We start from the raw sequence: 18,995 nt of genomic DNA on the forward strand, positions 1-18,995 counted from the left end.
AACACATAGATCAATGGGATAGATCAGAGAACCCAGAGATAGAACCACACAATTATGCCCAACTGATTGTTGCCTGCAAAGGCAATTCAATGGAGGAAGGACAGACTTTTCAACAAACGGTGTTAGAGCAACTGGATAATCACAGGCCAAATAAAACCGCAACCTAGATCTCACAAGTTATACAAAACTTAACTCACAGTAGATCATGGACTTAAATGCAAAATAGAAATCAATAAAGCTTGTAAAAGCAAACAAAGGAGAAAATCTTTAGGACTAGACAAAGAGTTCTTAGAGTCACCACCGAAAATACAATCCATAAAAGGAAAAATTGAAAAATGATGTTATCAAATTAAAATATTTGCTCTGTGAAAGACGTTATTAAGTGATGAAAAGATAAGCTACAAGCTGGGAGAAAATGTTTTCAAACATATCCGGCATAGAATTTTTAATCCAGAATACAGGCATAATCATTTTATTACACTTCACAGATAATGCATTTTTTACAAGACCCTCCACCAGCAAAAAGATTATGACTTGCTGAAGGCTCAGATGATAGTTAGTAGTTTTTAGCAATAAAGCATTTTAAAATTAAGGTATGTACATCGTTTTCTTAGACATAATGCAATTGCACACATGACAGACTACAGTATAGTGTAAATATAACTTTCACATGCACTGGGAAACCAAAAAGTTCATGTGATTCACTTTATTGTGATATTTGCTTCATTGTAGTGGTCTAGAACCAAACCCACAATATCTCCAAGGTATGCCTGCATATATTTTAAAAATCCCTTAGGAGCGGCCCGGTGGCTCAGCAGTTAAATTCGCACATTCCACTTCGGCGGCCCGCGTCGGTGGCCCAGGGTTCGCGGGTTCGGATCCCGGGTGTGGACATGGCACCACTTGGCAAGCCATGCTGTGGTAGGTGTCCCACATATGAAGTAAAGGAAGATGGGCACGGATGTCAGCTCCAGGCCAGTCTTCCTCAGCAAAGAGAGGAAGATTGGCGGCAGATGTTAGCTCAGGGCTAATCTTCCTCAAAAAAGACCAAAAAACAAAAAAAAACTATACACTTACCATACAACTCAGCAATTAGACTCTTGGGCATTTATCCTAGGAAAATGAAAACTTATGCTCACAAAAAACCTGTACACGAATGTTCGTAGAAGCTGTGTTTGTAATAGCCAAAAACTGGAAACAATCTCCACCAGGCGAATAAACTGTGGTACCTCCATTCTATAGACTACTACTCAGTAACAAAAAAGAACAAACTACTGGTTCACAGAAAAAGTTGGATGGCTCTCAAGGGAGTTCTGCTGAGTGAAAAAAAGTCAATCTCAAAAGGTTACATGCTGTATCATTCCATTTAAATAGCATTCTTGAAATGACAAAATTATAGAGATGAGCAGATTAGTGGTTGCTAAGAGGTTAGGGCGAGGGGAAGGGAGGGATGTGGCTGTGGCTGTAAAAAGATAGCACAAGGGATTCTTCTGATAAAACTGTTCTGCATCCTTACTGTGGTGGTCACACAAATCCACACACACAAATGAGCGCACACAAAACAGGTGAAATCTGAGTAAGTTGATGGATTATATTAATGTCAGTTTTCTGGTTATGATATTCTACTATAATTATGCAAGATGTTCCTACTGGGAGAGATTAAAGGATAGATGGAATCTATTATTTCTTACAATTGTATGTGAATCAATAATTATCTCAAAAACTTTAAAGAAAATCAAGGAAGCAATACGTGAAAATGAATGTGAAACAGGAAGTGAGGGTGGCGGTGTTCAATTTAATTCCAAAGTTTCAGAAGCTTTGCAGCGCCCCACAGAAACACACATCCCACTAGTAAATAATGGAGATTATTCCTCATGAAAGGGCTTGTGAGAAGAAAATCTGAAAGACTCTTCGTTGAACCAAGAGACTGGGTTTTCCAAATGAGACTGTTTAACTGTCAAAGCAAGATCCTGTGGATTGGCAGATTTAATGTTTAAGTTGTCCCCATCTTCTCCATCCCCCAATGCCCTGTAGCGTGGGAGGAAGCTTCTGATGAAGAGTGGATTAGTTAAAAGAAAATAAGAAGCTACATTTTTTTGCACATCTGAAAGTAGTGAGGACACCTGTGATCCTGCTACATATGATTAAAGATACTAAAACCTTTTTAACGTAGTCACTGCAATTATATTTCTAAAAACCTGATTCTAGTGTATTTTGCTTAGATTCAGATGTGCCAAGGAAGAGTGGAAAAGACTGGGAAAGATCAGTGCAGCCAGAAGTTCTCAGAGAAGGCAGACATGTGGGTTGCTGTCTTAAAACTTTATTGAATAAAGAATACTCTTTAGAATATATGATGAACTTGGTCTACATTGCATGCAATAAAGGTGAACATGACAGCAGTTTAACATGAAATGTTAAACTAATTAGTGTATAAAATTGCTTATGTAGCTGTCATGCAAGAACAAAGTATTAAGTTTGGCATTTTCACCAAGCTTCTGCGATCAGCTTTAAAGACGGCATTTGAAGAAATGGTTAGATTTCTTTAGTATGGTATGTATTTCAAACAAATTAATTACATGGGTAACACTCAAACTTCTTTCAACCTCTCTTGCATTCCAAACAAAATCTTAGTACAAACATCAAAAATGCTGGTCACCCCCAAAAGACAGACTGCCAAACTCATAACAGAATGTAAGTTCTGAAATAATGTTTATTAAGTAAGGTTTATTAAGTAGGATAAAACCAAGAACTATCAGTCACTGCAAAATTCATGTAAGAACATTTAATGGTCCAACTCTGTAAGCATTTCTTTTAAGTTTCTCACATTAATGAGTGCTGTTTACAGTACTAAAATTCTATCATTCAGGCATCAATGGTTACAGTTCAGAAAAAAGAAATCATTCATGACATCTTTCTACAAAAGAGCAAAAATAATGAACAGGACCAGTATCCCTAATGGGATACATGGGATGGGGGGATTAGGAAAAAGAAAAACGGTGCTTTACTTTCACAGTAGGAATTGTGTAATGTAAACATCATATGGCCCACATCACAAATCCACGAGAAAGGCTCAAATGTGAACACTGTGTATGTGTCATCTTAAAATCTATGTTCTCGAGTTTATACTGAATCTGTTTGTACCAATACATGGCAAATATCTATCACTCTTTCACAAACGCTGAACCATTCTAGGGGAGTACTGGAGAAAAAGTCCTTACTTACGTCTCACCTAATACAACTTTTATTTAGATGTAAATCCTTTGAGTCAACCACTTTAAATACCAACATGTGCCTCCATTAATCCCTCTCTTTTCACCCTCCTATCCCAGACACCCCAAAAGAACCCTGGTAGTCTAATGTCTTTAGCCTGCTAGGCCTTAAGACTGAGGTTGTTGAGTACCATCTCCACTGGAACAAAAGTATACTTTCTACTGCACCTTCCTTTTCTTTAACAATTGAGCAGAACTGTAATGCTTTCAAGCATGTGTCTAGATCTCTACATCATTAAGCTGCTGCTGGCATGACTGCTGGCTCTACAGAAGGGCTGCTGGTCTACAATGGCTAGTGCCAGTAGCCAGGTTATTTTAGAATTCTGCTTATCAGGAAGGAAATCAAAGGTTGTGCGTGTGAGCTAGAGGGGTGCTTCCTGCCAGCCCCATTCAATCTTGCTATGCATTGTAATTAGCACGGTTTTGCTCACTTCCTTGTTTGCTGTAATTGCGGCAGGAAGAACTGTTTCTGTCTCCAAGAACCAGCTTGTCCCTAGGAGGGGACGTGGTAGAGAGAGGAGCAGTTGATGAGGAGCCATTGGAAGGGCTCTGCAGAGCAGATGTATTGTGGTAAGTCTCACTTTCCAGATCCTTTGAACGGTCCTTAATGCCCTTGAATAAGACACAGAATAGCTCGATGATGTTCAAGGCAAGAGACACCAAGGACACCACCAGCATGAAGAGGGTAAAGATGCTTTTCTCTGTGGGGCGAGAGAGGAAGCAGTCCACCTGATGTGGGCAGGGGTCTCGTTTGCAAGTGTAAATTGCATTCAGGCTGAATCCATAGAGGTACCACTGGATCAGCAGGAACGCCACCTCAAAGAGAGACCTGAAGAAGATACTGATGGTATAGGTTCGCAGCAAGCCCCCCCTGACTTTCACCTTGCCGTGTTCTTCAATGCCATACTTCATCTTCTTGATTTCGATCTCCTGCAAGCGCATCTCCACGTTGACACCATTGGTTTGGGCAACTTTGTGTTCCTCCTCTTTCTTGTTCAACTTCTCTTCTTTTCGCATCACATAGAACACATGCGCTAGGTACAAGAGTGTGGGGACAGACACAAATATGATCTGCAGGACCCAGAAGCACACGTGAGAGATTGGAAAGGACTTATCATAACAGACATTTTCACAACCAGGCTGTTGAGTGTTACAACGAAAGCCAAACTGCTCATCATCCCAGGCTGACTCAACTGCTGTCCCCAGGAGCAGGATTCGAAAAATGAAAATGACTGAGAGCCACATCTTCCCTCCAGTGGTAGAGTAAGTTTGAACCTTGTCGTGGAGTTGGCCTAAGGCACTCAAGGCACTCAATCACTCATGTTGCCTGTTTGCTGTTCTTTCGCTTAAAAGAAGTGAAGTAGGCACGCCAAGTGATTGCACTCCTTGGAGGATGAAGTAAAATGAAAGAGTAAGTTCAAGCACTCAAAACTGTCTCAAGTTCACAAGTCTGCTATTCTTTGATACCTTCCTCACTCTTCCCCCTCATGAAAGACAACTGCTGATATCTGATAAAAGCTTATGTGGATTCATTTCACACACGGTGAGTATATACTTCTAAATAAGGATGTACATATACCAATAATGGGAAAAGTTACATAAATGTGGGAACAAAATAGACACATCTAAAGGTCTCCTTCAATTCCAGAATAAAGTAATCTTCAAAGATAAAGACTCAAACACAGAAACTGAATTAAAAATTCACATGCAAGTATTGACTGGTTTATCTTCAGACATATTAGGGCCATCATTCCCAAATAGGTAATGACGTTCATTCGAGCATTATCTATTCAGCGCCTACTAGGTGCAAGGTACTGTACTGGGCACTGATTCCTACTGATGAGTAAAATAGAATTCAACTGAGGGAGACAGATAATTAAAAGTACAGTATTTTATTAATTCTCAGACACAACTGATTGTAAGATACACCATTATTTTACTTACCATTCAGAAAGCAATCAAGGCACCCACTATAAGTTGTGCCCCAATTTCAGAAATGTGGGGAGAAATGCATATCTTAGAATCCGTGCAAAAGGCTAAGTGAGTAAGTGAATATACAATTGCAAATTTAAATAAGTCCTAAGAAGGAAACAAACAGGTACTGACAGAGGATAACGTAAGGAAACCCAAATCAGACTGTATAGAGTCAGCCAGGCGAAGACTGGAAAAACCACTGCATGTGAAGGAAGCAGCATGGGCAACAATCCGAAGGGACAAGAACCCACTGTACTCCAGGAGCTCAAGGGCAGCAGCATGGTTACCAGGTAGAGGCAGAGGTAGCCAACTGGTGCCGGAGGGGGTTACCTTAAGCATCTGCTTGACAGCAGCCAAGAAGCCCAGAAGAAAGCAAGATTATACTGTGAGTCTGGAGCAAGACTGAGGCCATGGGAGAAATTTCTAACGGCAGTTCAGGGAACAGTAGCAGCTCGAGCGAACAGTGGGAAGGTTGGGAGAAGAAACGGGATGCAATTGAAGGATGTACAGAGAAGTACAGGGATGAGGGTTCCGTGCAGTGAGTTTTGGTGGTGACAAAATGTAAAAGAGGATGTCAGGAATCATGGGGCTCGTCCTGAGAGTCTCTGGTGGGGGGAACAGGTGATCAGTACTGCTGCTGTGATGCTGACTGCTGTGATGAATGAGGGGGCATTTTGAAAAGATAGGTGCCATCCCAGTTAGCAGGAAGAACCAAGATCAGGACAAAAAAAGGAGCTGCTGCTCCCTCCTTATCTGGGGATTAGAAGTCAGGTCCCTGACAACAGGGGCCTCAATTTACATACTTATTTACTGAATGTGAACCATTATCTTCAGTTGAATCGTTAGCACATGGAAACTTTTCTTGTTAAGACTAAACTACTGATACACTGTGTTCATTCTTGTGGGTTTCTTCTAGGATACTGTTATAATATATCAAGAGGCTTATTTTTTTAAATTTCAGGAGGAGCAACACTGATATCACTCACTAATATATTGAGGGCGGGTGGAATCTGGCCTGCGACATAACACGTAACTGTGCCACTGCTGCAGACCTGCTATTCTTTCTCCATTTCCTCCCCGGACAGCCCTATTTCTTTACAAGAAATGTCTCTAAGCAAAAGCCTGGGGAAAGGTTTCTGCCTCTAATTCAGAGCATGTTAGACAAATGGATCTTACCTTAAAAAGGGATCACAGCTAATTGATTACCACATAGCAAAAAGTAGTTATTTTCAACCAAATCATTTCAATACAGCACTGACTCATCATTTTTTAAAACAAACTTTATTTAGTATATTAAGATAACACATATTTAATATCTTAGTTCTCTCTCTTCAAAAAATCCCCAAAATCTTTAATTCCCAAAGATAGCTATTCATTTTAAATAATTAGGAAAACTAAAAGAGAAAAATATTTCTTAAAATAAACATAATATGAATTTGCCAACTAATAAGCAATCTTAAATACCATGCAACTAGTTTGTTTCTTGATTTAATGGCTATTCCTCACAGTAGATTCAGTGAGAAAAATAAAACAAAATGAAACCTAAAAAAAGGGCAAGGTTAATGGAATTTACAAAGTCTCAAGTGACTGAATTGGTTACATCTATCTTCAAGGATAGAAACTGAAGGCTCCCAAAATGTAATTTTTTTTGCAAGTAATCAAATTATAAGGCTTTAAAGTACACACAGTAGTTTCTCTGTTACTTAAATAACACATTTTCACCAAATTGTTCTCTATCACACAGATTCTGAAAGCAATCCTATTAAGCTAAAGTCACTGAGATCTATAGTTTATAATTAATACATTCTTCAAGGTTAATTGAAAATAAACCATTGGCAACATAAGAGTTAGGCATTTATTCTTATTAGTTTTTCAAATTTAAACAGAGTTTAGTCTCCAGAGATGTCAAAGTGCCTTAGAAAATTAAGTTATTTCTTCAAAAACAAGTGGGAGAAAATAATAACAAGTGAAGGTTAAAGAAAATAATCCTGAAACTACTTTAGTATGGTTGATAGAAGGTATCTGATACAACAAAAAACAGTGCTGTAAGGGGAAAAGAAAATCAATAATTCTAGTTAATTTAGGATAAAGTTATTAGCAATTTTCTAGAATTACATGAAGTTCTTAAGTTTTTCAAATATTTTGTTCTGAAAAAGTTCTTACTAAGCACTTTGAAAATATATAGATCTGAGATTCAAAGGGATAAAAACAACTGAGAATGAGTCATCTCGGCTAAGCAAATGGTTCATAGGAAAATTAAAAGCCTCTTGCTGAAGATTATTTTTAAACTGGACAAGATATTTCCAGTTTTAAAATATAAATGTAAGGGGCTGGCCCCATGGCCGAGTGATTAAGTTTGCGCACTCCGCTGCAGGCGGCCCAGTGTTTCATTGGTTCGAATCCTGGGCACGGACATGGCACTGCTCATCAAACCACGCTGAGGCAGCATCCCACATGCCACAACTAGAAGAACCCACAGCAAAGAATATACAACTATGTACCGGGGGGCTTTGGGGAGAAAAAGGAAAAAAATAAAATCTTTAAAATATATATATATATATATATATATATATATATATATAAATGTGAGATTTCATGTTTCAGTTCTAACATGTAAAAGTGCTTAGATATTGTTACTGCTTTCTCCACAGCAAGAAAAAACCTGAACAAACTGGAAATCAAAAACTTTTCTTAGGCTTATCAGAGAATTGAAGACAAAGGGCAAACTGAACTCCTAAAATCTGGAGAGACGGGCAAATACAGAGAATCACATTCAAGATCAGCTTACCTGGAGCAGAAGCTGCTGGAGTGAAACACTAGTAAGAAAACTTAAATGGTAATTTTAACAAAAGCTTGAGAGTAAGAAGTCCTGGGGGCCTAGTCTTAGGACAGCCTCCACGCTCTCGTGGCTTTACCTCCAGGAACCTCACCAGGTTATGACTGTGAAGATCCAAGAACAATCTCCTCCTCTTTTGGGTAAGAGCAAGAGAAATGTAACAACTCTGAAATACGCCCAGGGTGAAGATCCAATAAAAATCTTCTCCCTTTTGGATAAGAGGAAGGGGAAAGTAACCATTTTGAAATATGCCCAGGGAAAATGTAACAGTTTTGAAATAAGCCCAGAATGTTCTCCATAACAAAAGCCAATGCACCAAACACTAACCAGAGCCTTATATGTACTCCTGGGAGAGGAGAAATAAGACAACTACAGCCCCCTCTAGCCTTCTTGTTTCATCTAAAAGGAAGAGAGGAAAAACGGCTAAGAAATATTTCTGAAGGTTGCATGCAGCCCAGGGCTGAGGCCCACCAAAAGACTAAGATTTGGTCCTAAGATTATAAAACACTTCCCCTTCCCCACACTCTACCACTATGTCACCAGGGTTCCAGTACAGTAACAGTGGATTACAACTGAAAGAGTTGCAAGAAACAGACTCTATTTAAAAAGAAGTTCATAGGTAGGAAAACCCAAAGACAATGGGAGTGAAAAATAAACAAAAGAAAGACACTAGAGGAAACTGAAGCCTCTGGCACCTACACCTACAATGAACATTAAACACAGCCCAGCTCCTAGCCAATTAACATAAAATATTACACTAAAAGCCTATTTACCACAGTTCCAATATATACTAACTTTTAAAAAACATTAAAAAGCATGCTCAAAGGCAAGAAAAAACACAGTCTGAGGAGACAAAGAAAGCATCAGAACCAGACTCAGATATGGCACAGATTTGGAGATTATCAGGGATAATTTCAGATAGGGAATTTAAAATAACTATGAGTACTATGTTAAGAGCTCTAATGTAGTAGACAACATGCAAGAACAGGTGAGTAATGTAAGCATTCACAACTCTAAGGAAGAATTAAAAGAAAATGCTAGAAATCAAAAACACTATGACAAAAATGAATAATGCCTTTAATAGACTCATCAGTAGATTGGCCATGGCTGAGGAAAGAATCAGTGAGCTTAAAGCTATGTCAATAGAAATCTCTCAAACTAAAATGCAAAGAGAAAAAAGAATTTAAAAAAACAGATCAGATTACCCAAGAACAATGGGACAATTATAAAAGGTATAACTAGAACACCAGAAGGAGAAGAATGAGATGTAGGAAAAGAAATATTTGAAGGAATAATGGCTGAGAATCTTCCAAAATTAATAACAGACATCAAACCACACATCCAGGAAGCTCAGAGAACACCAAGCAGGATAAATACCAAAAAACCTACACCTAAACACATCACATTCAAACTACAGAAAACCAAACACAAAGAGAATATCATGAAAGAAGTCAGAGGGGAAAAAAAACACTTTACCTATAGAGAACAAGCACAACAAGTACATCCGACTTCTTGTCAGAAGCCATGAAGTAAAATATTTAAAGGGTTGAAAGAAAAAAACCACTGACCTAGAAGATATTCAGAGAAATTATTCCTCAAAAGTGAAGAAGAAATAAAGACTTTGTCAGATAAACCAAAACTGAGTAAACGTGTCATCATTAGACCTGCCTAGTAAAAACTGTTTTAAAAAGTTCTTCAGAGAGAAGGAAAATGATATAGGTCAGAAAGTCAGATCCACACAGAGAAAGGAAGAGAATTGGAAAAGGAATAAATGAGGGTAAAATAAAATCTATTTTTCCCATTCTTCATAGATAACTGTTCTAAAATAATAGTAGAAATGTATTCACTGATTATAGCATATGGATAAGTGAAGTGAATGACAGCAATGTTACAAGGGATGAGAGGGAGGAATTAGGAAAATTCTGGTACAGGGTCCCTGTACTACCCAGGAGGTGGAATAAAGTTATCTGATAGGGGACTTAGATAAGTTATAAATGTATACTGCAAATTCTAGGGCAACAACCAAAAACTTTTTTTAAATGAAGTACAATGGATATGCTAAGACAGGAGAGAAAACAGAATCATATAAAATGGTCAAGCAAAATCAGAGAAGGCAGAAAAAGAGGGGACTATTTTTGTTAAAAAAGAAAAAATATAACAAATAGAAAAGTTACAAACATGGCTCCTATTAATGCAAATATGTTAATAATCACTTCAAATGTAAATAGCCTATATACACCAATTAAAAGAGATTATCAGGGTGGATTTTAAAAACCCACTTTAGGGGCCGGCCCGGTGGCACAGCGGTTAAGTTCGCACATTCTGCTTCTCGGCAGCCCGGGGTTCAACGGTTCGGATCCTGGATGCAGACACGGCACAGCTTGGCAAAAGCCATGTTGTGGTAGGCGTCCCATGTATAAAGTAGAGGAAGATGGGCATGGATGTTAGCTCAGGGCCAGTCTTCCTCAGCAAAAAGAGGAGGATTGGCAGCAGTTAGCTCAGGGCTAATCTTCCTCAAAAATAAATAAATAAATAAATAAAAATAAAAACCCACTTTAAATATAAAGATACAGATAGGTTAAAAGCAAAGGGATGGAGAAAGATATACCATGTTAACATTAATCAAAAGAAAGCTGGAGTTGCTATATCAACTTTAGACAAAGCAGATTTCGGAACAAATAAAATCATCAGGGATAAAGAGGGGAATTACAAAATGATACATTCTCCAAGAAGATATAACAATCCTTAATATACATGCACCAAACAAGAGAGCATCAAAATACATGAGGCTAACAATGATAGACCTGCAAAGAGAAATAGACAAATCCACTATTATAGTTGGAGACTTCAACACCCCCCTTTCAGTAACTGACAGATCCAGCAGGAAAAAAACGAGTAAGGATATAGGTGAATTGAACACACCATCAATCAACTGGATCTACTTGACATTTACATAATACTTTACCCAAGAACAACAGAATACATATTCTTTTCAAGCTCACACGGGACATTCATCAAGATAGACCAAATTCTGGGCAACAAAACACAACTGAACAAATTTTAAATAATAAAAACCATACAAAGTTTACTTTCATACCACTATTAAACTAGAAATTAAAACTAGGAATTAAACTAGAAATCAACAAAAAGATAGCTGGAAAATCTCAAAATATTTAAAGATTAAACAATACACTTCTAAATAACACACAGGTCAAAAAAGAAATCTCAAGAGGAATTTTAAAATATTTTGAACTAAATGAAAATGCAAATCAAAATGTGTGATGCTGCGAAAACAGTGCTTAAAGAAAAGTTTATAGCACGAAATGCATATAGTAGAAAAGGAAACAAACCCAAAATCAATAACCTAAGCTTCTATCTTAGCAAATAAGACCAAGGACAACTTAAGTCTAAAGCAAGGAAAAGAAAAGAATAATAAAAATTATAGTGATAAAAGGAACTCAATAGTGAAAATGAATGAAAACAAAAGCTGCTTCTTTGAAAGGATCAATAAAATTGACAAACCTCTAGCAAGGCTAATCAAGAAAATAGAAACACAAATTATTAATATTAGAAGTAAAGGAAGAGTCATCACTATCACACGGACATTAAAAAGATTTATAATAAAGGAAAATTATGAACAAATCTATGCCTAAAAACTTGATAACTTAGACAAATCGACCAATTCCTTGAAAGACACAAACTACCAAAATTTACACAAGGAATAATAGACAATCTAAATAGGCCTATATCTATGGAAGACAATCAATAATTAATAACCTTCCAAAAAAGAAGTCCCAAACCCAGAAGGTTTCACTGGTGAATGCTACCACACATTTAAGGGAAGAAATTATACCAATTCTCTACAATCTTTTCCAGAAAATAGAAGCAGAGGAATACTTCCTAACTCACTCTATGAAGCCAGTATCACCCTAATATCAAAATCCGATAAAGACATTAAAAGACAGGCAAACTACAGATGAATATCTCTCTTGAACATAGATGTAGAAATCCTCAACAAATATTAGCAAATCAAATTCAGCGGTGTATAAAAAGAATTTTACAACATGACCAAGTGGGATTTTCTAAAATCAATTCATGTAATCTACCACTATCAACAGACTAAAGTAGAAACAGCACATGATCATATCACTTGATATAGAAAAGTATTTAACAAAATTCAACACCCATTTGTGATAAAAACTCTCAAAAATCTAGGAATAGAGAGAATTTTATCAACTTGGTAAAGGACATCTACAAAAAACCTACAGCTAACATCACACTTAATGGTGAGAAACTGCATGCCTTCCCACTAGGCTCAGGAACAAGACAAGAATGTCCCCTCCCACCATTTGTATCCAACATTGTACTGAAAGCCATAACTAATACAATAAGACAAGAAAAGATATACAGATTGGGAAAGAAGAAATAAAACTATTTTGTTCACAGACAACATGATTGTCTGCAGAGAAAATCTCAAAGAATCTACCCAAAAAAACTCCTGGAACTAATAAGGAATTCTAGAAAGGTAACAGGATGCAAGGTTAATATATAAAAGACAATCACTTTCCTTTGTATCAGCACTGAACAATTGGAAATTAAAATTAAAAACAATACCATTTACATTATCACCAAAAGAAAAAAAAGGAAGTACTAATCTAACAAAATATTTCCAAGATCTGTATGCAAAGAACTACATAACTCTGTTGAAAGAAATCAAAGATCTAAATAAATGGAGAGATACTCTGTGTTCACAGATTGGAAGACTCAATATAGTTAAGGTGTCAATTCTTCTCAACTTGATCTACAGATTCAATGTGATCCCAATCCTGGGAAGCTATTTTGTGGATATCAACAAATTGATTTTAAAGATAATATGGAAACACGAAAGATCCAGAATAGCCAACACAGTTCTGAAAAGGACAAACAAAATCGGACGACTGACGCTATCTGACTTTAAGACTTACTATAAAGCTACAGTAATCAAGAAAGTAGGGTACTGGTGAAGAACAGACACACAGATCAATGGGACAGAATAACAGAGAGCCCCCAAACAGACTCAACACAAACACAGTTGATCTTTGACAAAGAAGCAGAGGCAATCCAATGGAGAAAGAAGTCTTTTCATCAAATGGTTGAAACTCAATTAAAAAGTGGCAAAGGACTTGAATAGACATTTTTCTAAAAAAAAGATACATAAATGGCCAATGAGCACATGAAAAGATGCTCATCACTAATTGTTAGTGTCATGCAAATCAAAACCACAATGTGAAATTTTACATCCACTAGGATGGCTACAATTAAAAAAAAAATAAGGAAACAAGTGTTGGCAAGGATGTGGAGAAATTGGAACCCTTGTACATCGCTGGCAGTAATGTAAAATGGTACAGCCACTGTGGAAAGCAGTGTTGAGGTTCCTCAAAAAGTTAAACATAGAATTCCCATATTACTTAGCATTTCCACTCCTAGGTATATACCCAAAAAGAACTGAAAACAAGGACACCAATTTGTACATGAAAGTTCACAACACTATTCACTATAGTCAAAAGGTAGAAACAATACAAACATCCACTGACAGATGAGTGGATAAACAAAATGTGGTATCGGCATACAATGGAATATTATTCAGTCATAAAAACGAACAAAGTACTGATACAGGCTACAACGTGGATGAATCTCAAAAGCATTATGCTGAGTGAAAGAAGTCAAACTCAAAAGGTCACATATTGTATATGAGTTCACTTAGATGAAATATTCAGAATAAGTAAATCCATAGACACAGAAAGCAGATTGGTGGTTGCCAGGGAAAGGGAGAGGGAGAAACAGGGAGTGAGCACTTAATGGGTACAGGGTTTCTTTCGGGGAGATGAAAATGTTTTGGAACTTGATAGAGGTAGTGATTGTACAACACTGTGAATGTACTAAATGCCAGTGAATTGTACACTTGAAAACGGTTGGTTTTATATTATGTGAATTTTACCTCATTTAAAAAAAAAAGAGGAGTCTAAAATGTGGCTCAATTCCTGGCTCTACCACCTACTAACTTATATGGCCTTCAGAAAATTAACCTATTTGTGCATTAGTTTCCTCCATGTAAAAGGAAGATAATTCTTTTATAGTTGTTATGAGGATTTAAAGAGTAACAAAACTAAAGCACCTAGCAGAATGCCTAGAAGTTAAGAGGTACTGAAACACAAATTATTACTCTTTCCTCTTAACTTCTCATTTATGTCCACTTGAATTACATTAGGAAGATATCTCAAGTTCTTTGTCTCCAAAGAATTTTACTCTTCACATTTTTGAGAACGTTCTTCTCTTGAACTCAAGTAAGCTTTCATAGTCTCACGGAGACTGTTTTCTTCTTTGCACTCATCTTTGGATGAAAAGAGACTTATTCAGGCCAGTGACAAAACATAGTCAAGGTGAACAGATTGTATGTGTCTCTGTATGCCCAGTCCCGTGCAAAGGCTACTTCTCTGTTCTGACAATTGATATGTGAAAGAGGTAACCAAAAAAATTTCCAGCCATTCAAAGGATTTACCCAAGTCCAGCTCAAAGGAAAGTAATTTTCAGTGGAAGTCCCACACTTTATTAACTCCATTCCTCAGGCTCCAAGTGCACCAAGGGCAAAGAGACAAATAGAAATTGAGATTGTTGGTCCACTGAGGCCACTATGCTGTTTCCACCATATTCTCCTAGTCATGGCTTGCTCAACGTCAGAAATTAGCAAACTTTTTCTGTTAAGGGCCACAAAATAAATATTTTAGGCTTTGTATGTCATACAGTCTCTGTTGCAACTACTCAACTCTGTCATTTTAGTGCCAAAGCAACCATAGGATAATACGTAAATGAATGAGTGTGGCTGTGTTCCAATAAAACTTTATAAAATGGGCGGCGAGCCAAATTTGGCCCATAGGCAGTAGCTTGCCCACTCCAGATCTACAATGTCAGGGCAGGCTCTCCTGCCCACGTAATATGGTAGTCTTAAAGGAAATGCCCTGGGCCATAGGGATCAAGTGTCAGCTGTGCCATTTGGGGAAGGTTCTACAATCCATTGACACTGTACCTACGGTCCCAGGTCCCCTGACACTCAGAGGTGAAGAAAGGTTCTCACTACCCCATTCTCATTCAGCCATCATCAGCTAATAGTGCTACCTCCTAATTCTATTCCCACCTGTGTGGTAGTTCTCTTACGGGGTTCTGGGAAATGCTTATTTCTTCTTCTCTTTTTTCTTTACTACTAACACGAGTTTTTTTCCTAAGCAGTCTTTAATAGAGAATTTATTGAAAAAAATGAGAAAGAAGGTTTCACACTACCATTTCAACTACAGTCTTCTCTCAGATTTACCTCTTCCAAACTACATTTTAAGTTTCCTGACAAAAGAAAACATGATCTTATATTTGTTAATTTATACATGCTAAACTAAATTCCTCAAAAATAGGAATTACATCTTACTGATTTTTGCAGAGCCAGTGTCTAGTAGAGTGTCTGACATTTTGTAGGCACTCAATAGGTTTTTCTTAAACAGATATTTGGTTGAACTTTACTTTATAATTCCATGCCTAGAATATAGTGCTTTAAGTACAGGAGGTAGAAAAAAATTTTTAATTTGACTTTTTAAATTAAAATGCTTTAACATATGAAACAAACGTTTAAATTAAGAAATAGTAAAGCTCAAAATCATTGTAGAATATGAATTATAGCTTCTAATAGTATTTCAGGGTTGGGTTTCTTTTTCTGTTTTTGGATTTCTTTTTATATAGAAATAGAGCATTGTGTGCTACTTTCCAGTCACTGATTTCAACACTTGATAAACAGTTATACTTTACTTAAAAGTGTCCACTATATGGGCATTTGTTAATCAGTTCCTTTTCTTATCTTATCCGTGAATATTTATTTCAGGCCTGTGTAGAAAAATTATTCACACTCATTTTTGCTCTTGGAGTTTTGAAGAAAAGTTGCATTAAAGAGCTATTAGTATAAATCCCTTAAGCACAGACATTTCTCAGAGACTAATGAAATTACTCATCTTCAAAAGCTGTATAAAGAATAGTTTCTTCTTTGAACTAATTCTGTTTTTATGATTAGAAGAAAAGGAGGAGACTTTAAAGTCCATCTGGTGCCCCAGCCAACTCCTCCTCTAGACTGGGGAAAGGGAGGGATGATCATTTAGAAACTGAGTCACTGCAAAAAGGATGAATGAGGTAAAGTCTTCTGTAGAGACAATGCAGAGCTGGTACTAGCTAGTTCTAACATGACTATTCCCTTATCTCATTTACTAAAAAACAAATTCAGACTAGGATGATGAGGATAAAGGCAACCAGAAAGCCTGCAAAAGCCCAAAATTCTTCTAGTTCTAAAGAACTCAGACTCACCTGGAAATTGACACATAAGCCATTATATCTTTTATTGAAAACAAGACAACAGAAACATGGGTATTCTTCCTCTATCAATAGATTAGCAGAATTGGATATACAAAATATTATAATACAAAGAAGTATGATTTTAGTGAGACTTTTGTAGTGTTCCAGAGACTGTTCAACAATTAACTGGATCAGCAAGAAAAACCAGGTCAAGAGAGGAAACCACACAGAAGTAACGTTTCTATGAGTGCCTCGGTAAGAGATGTTTTCCTTGACTACTTGATTCCTACTGTCTTTGTTCCTGACCTGAAGTCCAGTTTAACACTGGCATCTTATTAATCTCCATTACCTGCAGTAAATTAATGTCATTTAGGAGACAGTAATTACTAAAAAAAATGATTATGATGAAATAATTAATATTGAATTATCTAGCTTCTTATAATCTTTATTAAAAACCCCAAAACTCTCTATAATTTCCTTCAAATGCTAAAAATTTTGCACACAAAAAGCAAGAACCCACATCTTATTTTTAAATAAGGAAAGTAATGATGAAGTAAATAATATAATTAATCCCATATATTCAGTTTCTCATTGTTGACTCATCTCTTTAAGTCTTGTTTTAAAAACTTAATTCACATGTAAAACTTAAAACTAAAACTTAAATAAAAACATTTGTTTTATTTAATGTGGGAAAAAAAACCCTGAAAAAATAAAAGCTATTCTGTTTTAGTAGAAAATAACTGTGTGGTTTTAGATGGCAGACTATAAGTAATCTGTTATATTGGTGATGGTTCATCGACTTTTCCACAAGTATCTTCTTAAAATAGTTTGGTTTAAAGAAAAAAAAAGTAACCAAATGATCATTCAGCTTTTGGTGGAAAAATAAAATTCATCTGAAAAAGAAAAAAGGAATCACTAATTCAAAATGTATAATGCTTGCTAAAAATGAAGACTTGTAGCAAAGACAAATTGTGAATATTAAGCATAATAAATAGCCAAAGAATGTCTTTCAGTAGGGGGAAATATGGGTATTCTTGACTAGTAAATATTTAATCAAATCTACTCTAGTTCCTACCACTCTCAATCTCAATTTCTCAACTCTCAAAAGAGAAAAATGGCACAATCGAGATTTTTCTCTACTCTCTCCTTAACTCCTTGCCATTTGGCATTCAATGTACCATTTCACTTAAAGAGGTCATTAATAAATGGCATCATTAAACGAAATGGATTTTTCTCAACCCTCCATCCTTATCATCGTGGGTCTTTTCATGAATTTTTACACTGTTGGTGAATACCATTTTTAGAAAGCCTTTCTGCTTTGCTTTTAAAGATGCCTGCCTCCCTCTCCTTTCAATCTGACCATTTTAAACATGCACTGCACTCTGCTCTGCACTCCCTCTTGGAAGCTTCACGTCATTTCACAGTTCCATCTCACGCTCAAGTTAGCTATTTCTGGAGTCAGATCAAAGCCGGACTCCACCTCTTATCAGCTGCATAACCCTGGCCCTGTTACATAACCTCTCTCTGACTCAGTTTCCTCATCTGTAAAATGGGGATAAGAATACAGTTGTTGTGGGGATTCAATGTAATATATCTAGTAGAGTGCCTAGCATATGGTAGATGCTCAATATGTGTGGTATTTATTAATATCAGGTTTGGTATTCTGCTGCCATTTTATTCCTTATTATGAAAGCCAAACTCATTATTTCTCCCCCCAAACTTAAATACTCTTTGAAGTTTTTCAGTCAGTTAAATGATATCAATACTTTTCCATTTCACCACAATCTTTGGGATCATTTTTAATCCCTCCATAGGGACCTGCTATTCTGCAACAGCTCTCTACAGTGTCCTTCATTTTCGGTTCTGTAATTTAAGTCAACTTTATTATTTATTGAATACTTAATAGGCTGTACCCCAATACCGGATTGTTCACAGCTTTGTATAATTAGCTATCTCAAGAGTATATGTCACGTACTACTTTAAAACAAACAAAAAACTTCTCATAAGTCAATCCCAGCCACAGGAATGGAAGTACACAAATCAGCACTTCTCTGTCCTAGGCTCAATTAGTCTCCCCCTCCAACCTCTCTCTATCTGGCTGCACTTCTCCTGCCTCCAGTTCTAATTGCATCTCCCTATTTCAACTCTATTCCATTCTCCCTACTTTATTGTACAGGTGACCACTTTGGGCTTCTGTAAAGAAAAGTATGCTGTAAAACATGCCTCGTTCCTCATAGGCACTTCAAAACAGACATGCAAATAAAAAGCAAATCAGCAATGTATATCTACAGGGTAAAGTCCGACCAGAACTTCTTCCAAATATAAGTAGTCATATGGCCCCATAAATAGCTGAACAGTCAGTGCTAAGAGTTTTCACATATTCGCCAATGTGTATATATAACAATAAATGGAAACTGTCAAAAAGAGAGTATGGTTACATCTTTCTTTTGTAATTGGGCAGCATTTATTTCAGTAAATTAAGAAGTATGGTCTTTGGCCTGGAATAGCCCAACACCGTACTGTGTTCACAAAAGCAAGATATATCTGTTTATAAA

At 36.7% G+C, this 18,995-nt stretch overlaps 1 protein-coding gene across 6 annotated transcripts in view; it reads right to left on the reverse strand.

Annotated features, from left to right (window-relative positions):
- Window positions 1-18,995, reverse strand: part of CDKL5 (cyclin dependent kinase like 5) — a 178,711-nt gene that overhangs the window by 89,837 nt on the left and 69,879 nt on the right. For 2 of the 6 annotated variants that reach the window (XR_006890306.1, XM_046673363.1), the window contains exons 1-2: window positions 8,032-8,251; window positions 4,152-4,654 (exon numbers count right to left, since the gene is read on the reverse strand). The exons of 2 other annotated variants lie outside the window; for them this stretch is intronic. Coding sequence is in view for 3 of the 4 variants with exons in the window: in XM_046673363.1 (XP_046529319.1) it covers window positions 4,152-4,514 (363 nt within the window). In the remaining variant the exon portion in view is untranslated. Of the gene's footprint in view, window positions 1-4,151; window positions 4,831-8,031; window positions 8,252-18,995 lie in introns of those variants that run through there. 2 more of the 6 variants (XM_046673365.1, XM_046673364.1) reach the window with 2 other exon arrangements.

Source organism: Equus quagga, chromosome 10 (assembly GCF_021613505.1).
Source record: "Equus quagga isolate Etosha38 chromosome 10, UCLA_HA_Equagga_1.0, whole genome shotgun sequence".
Lineage (NCBI taxonomy): Eukaryota > Metazoa > Chordata > Mammalia > Perissodactyla > Equidae > Equus > Equus quagga.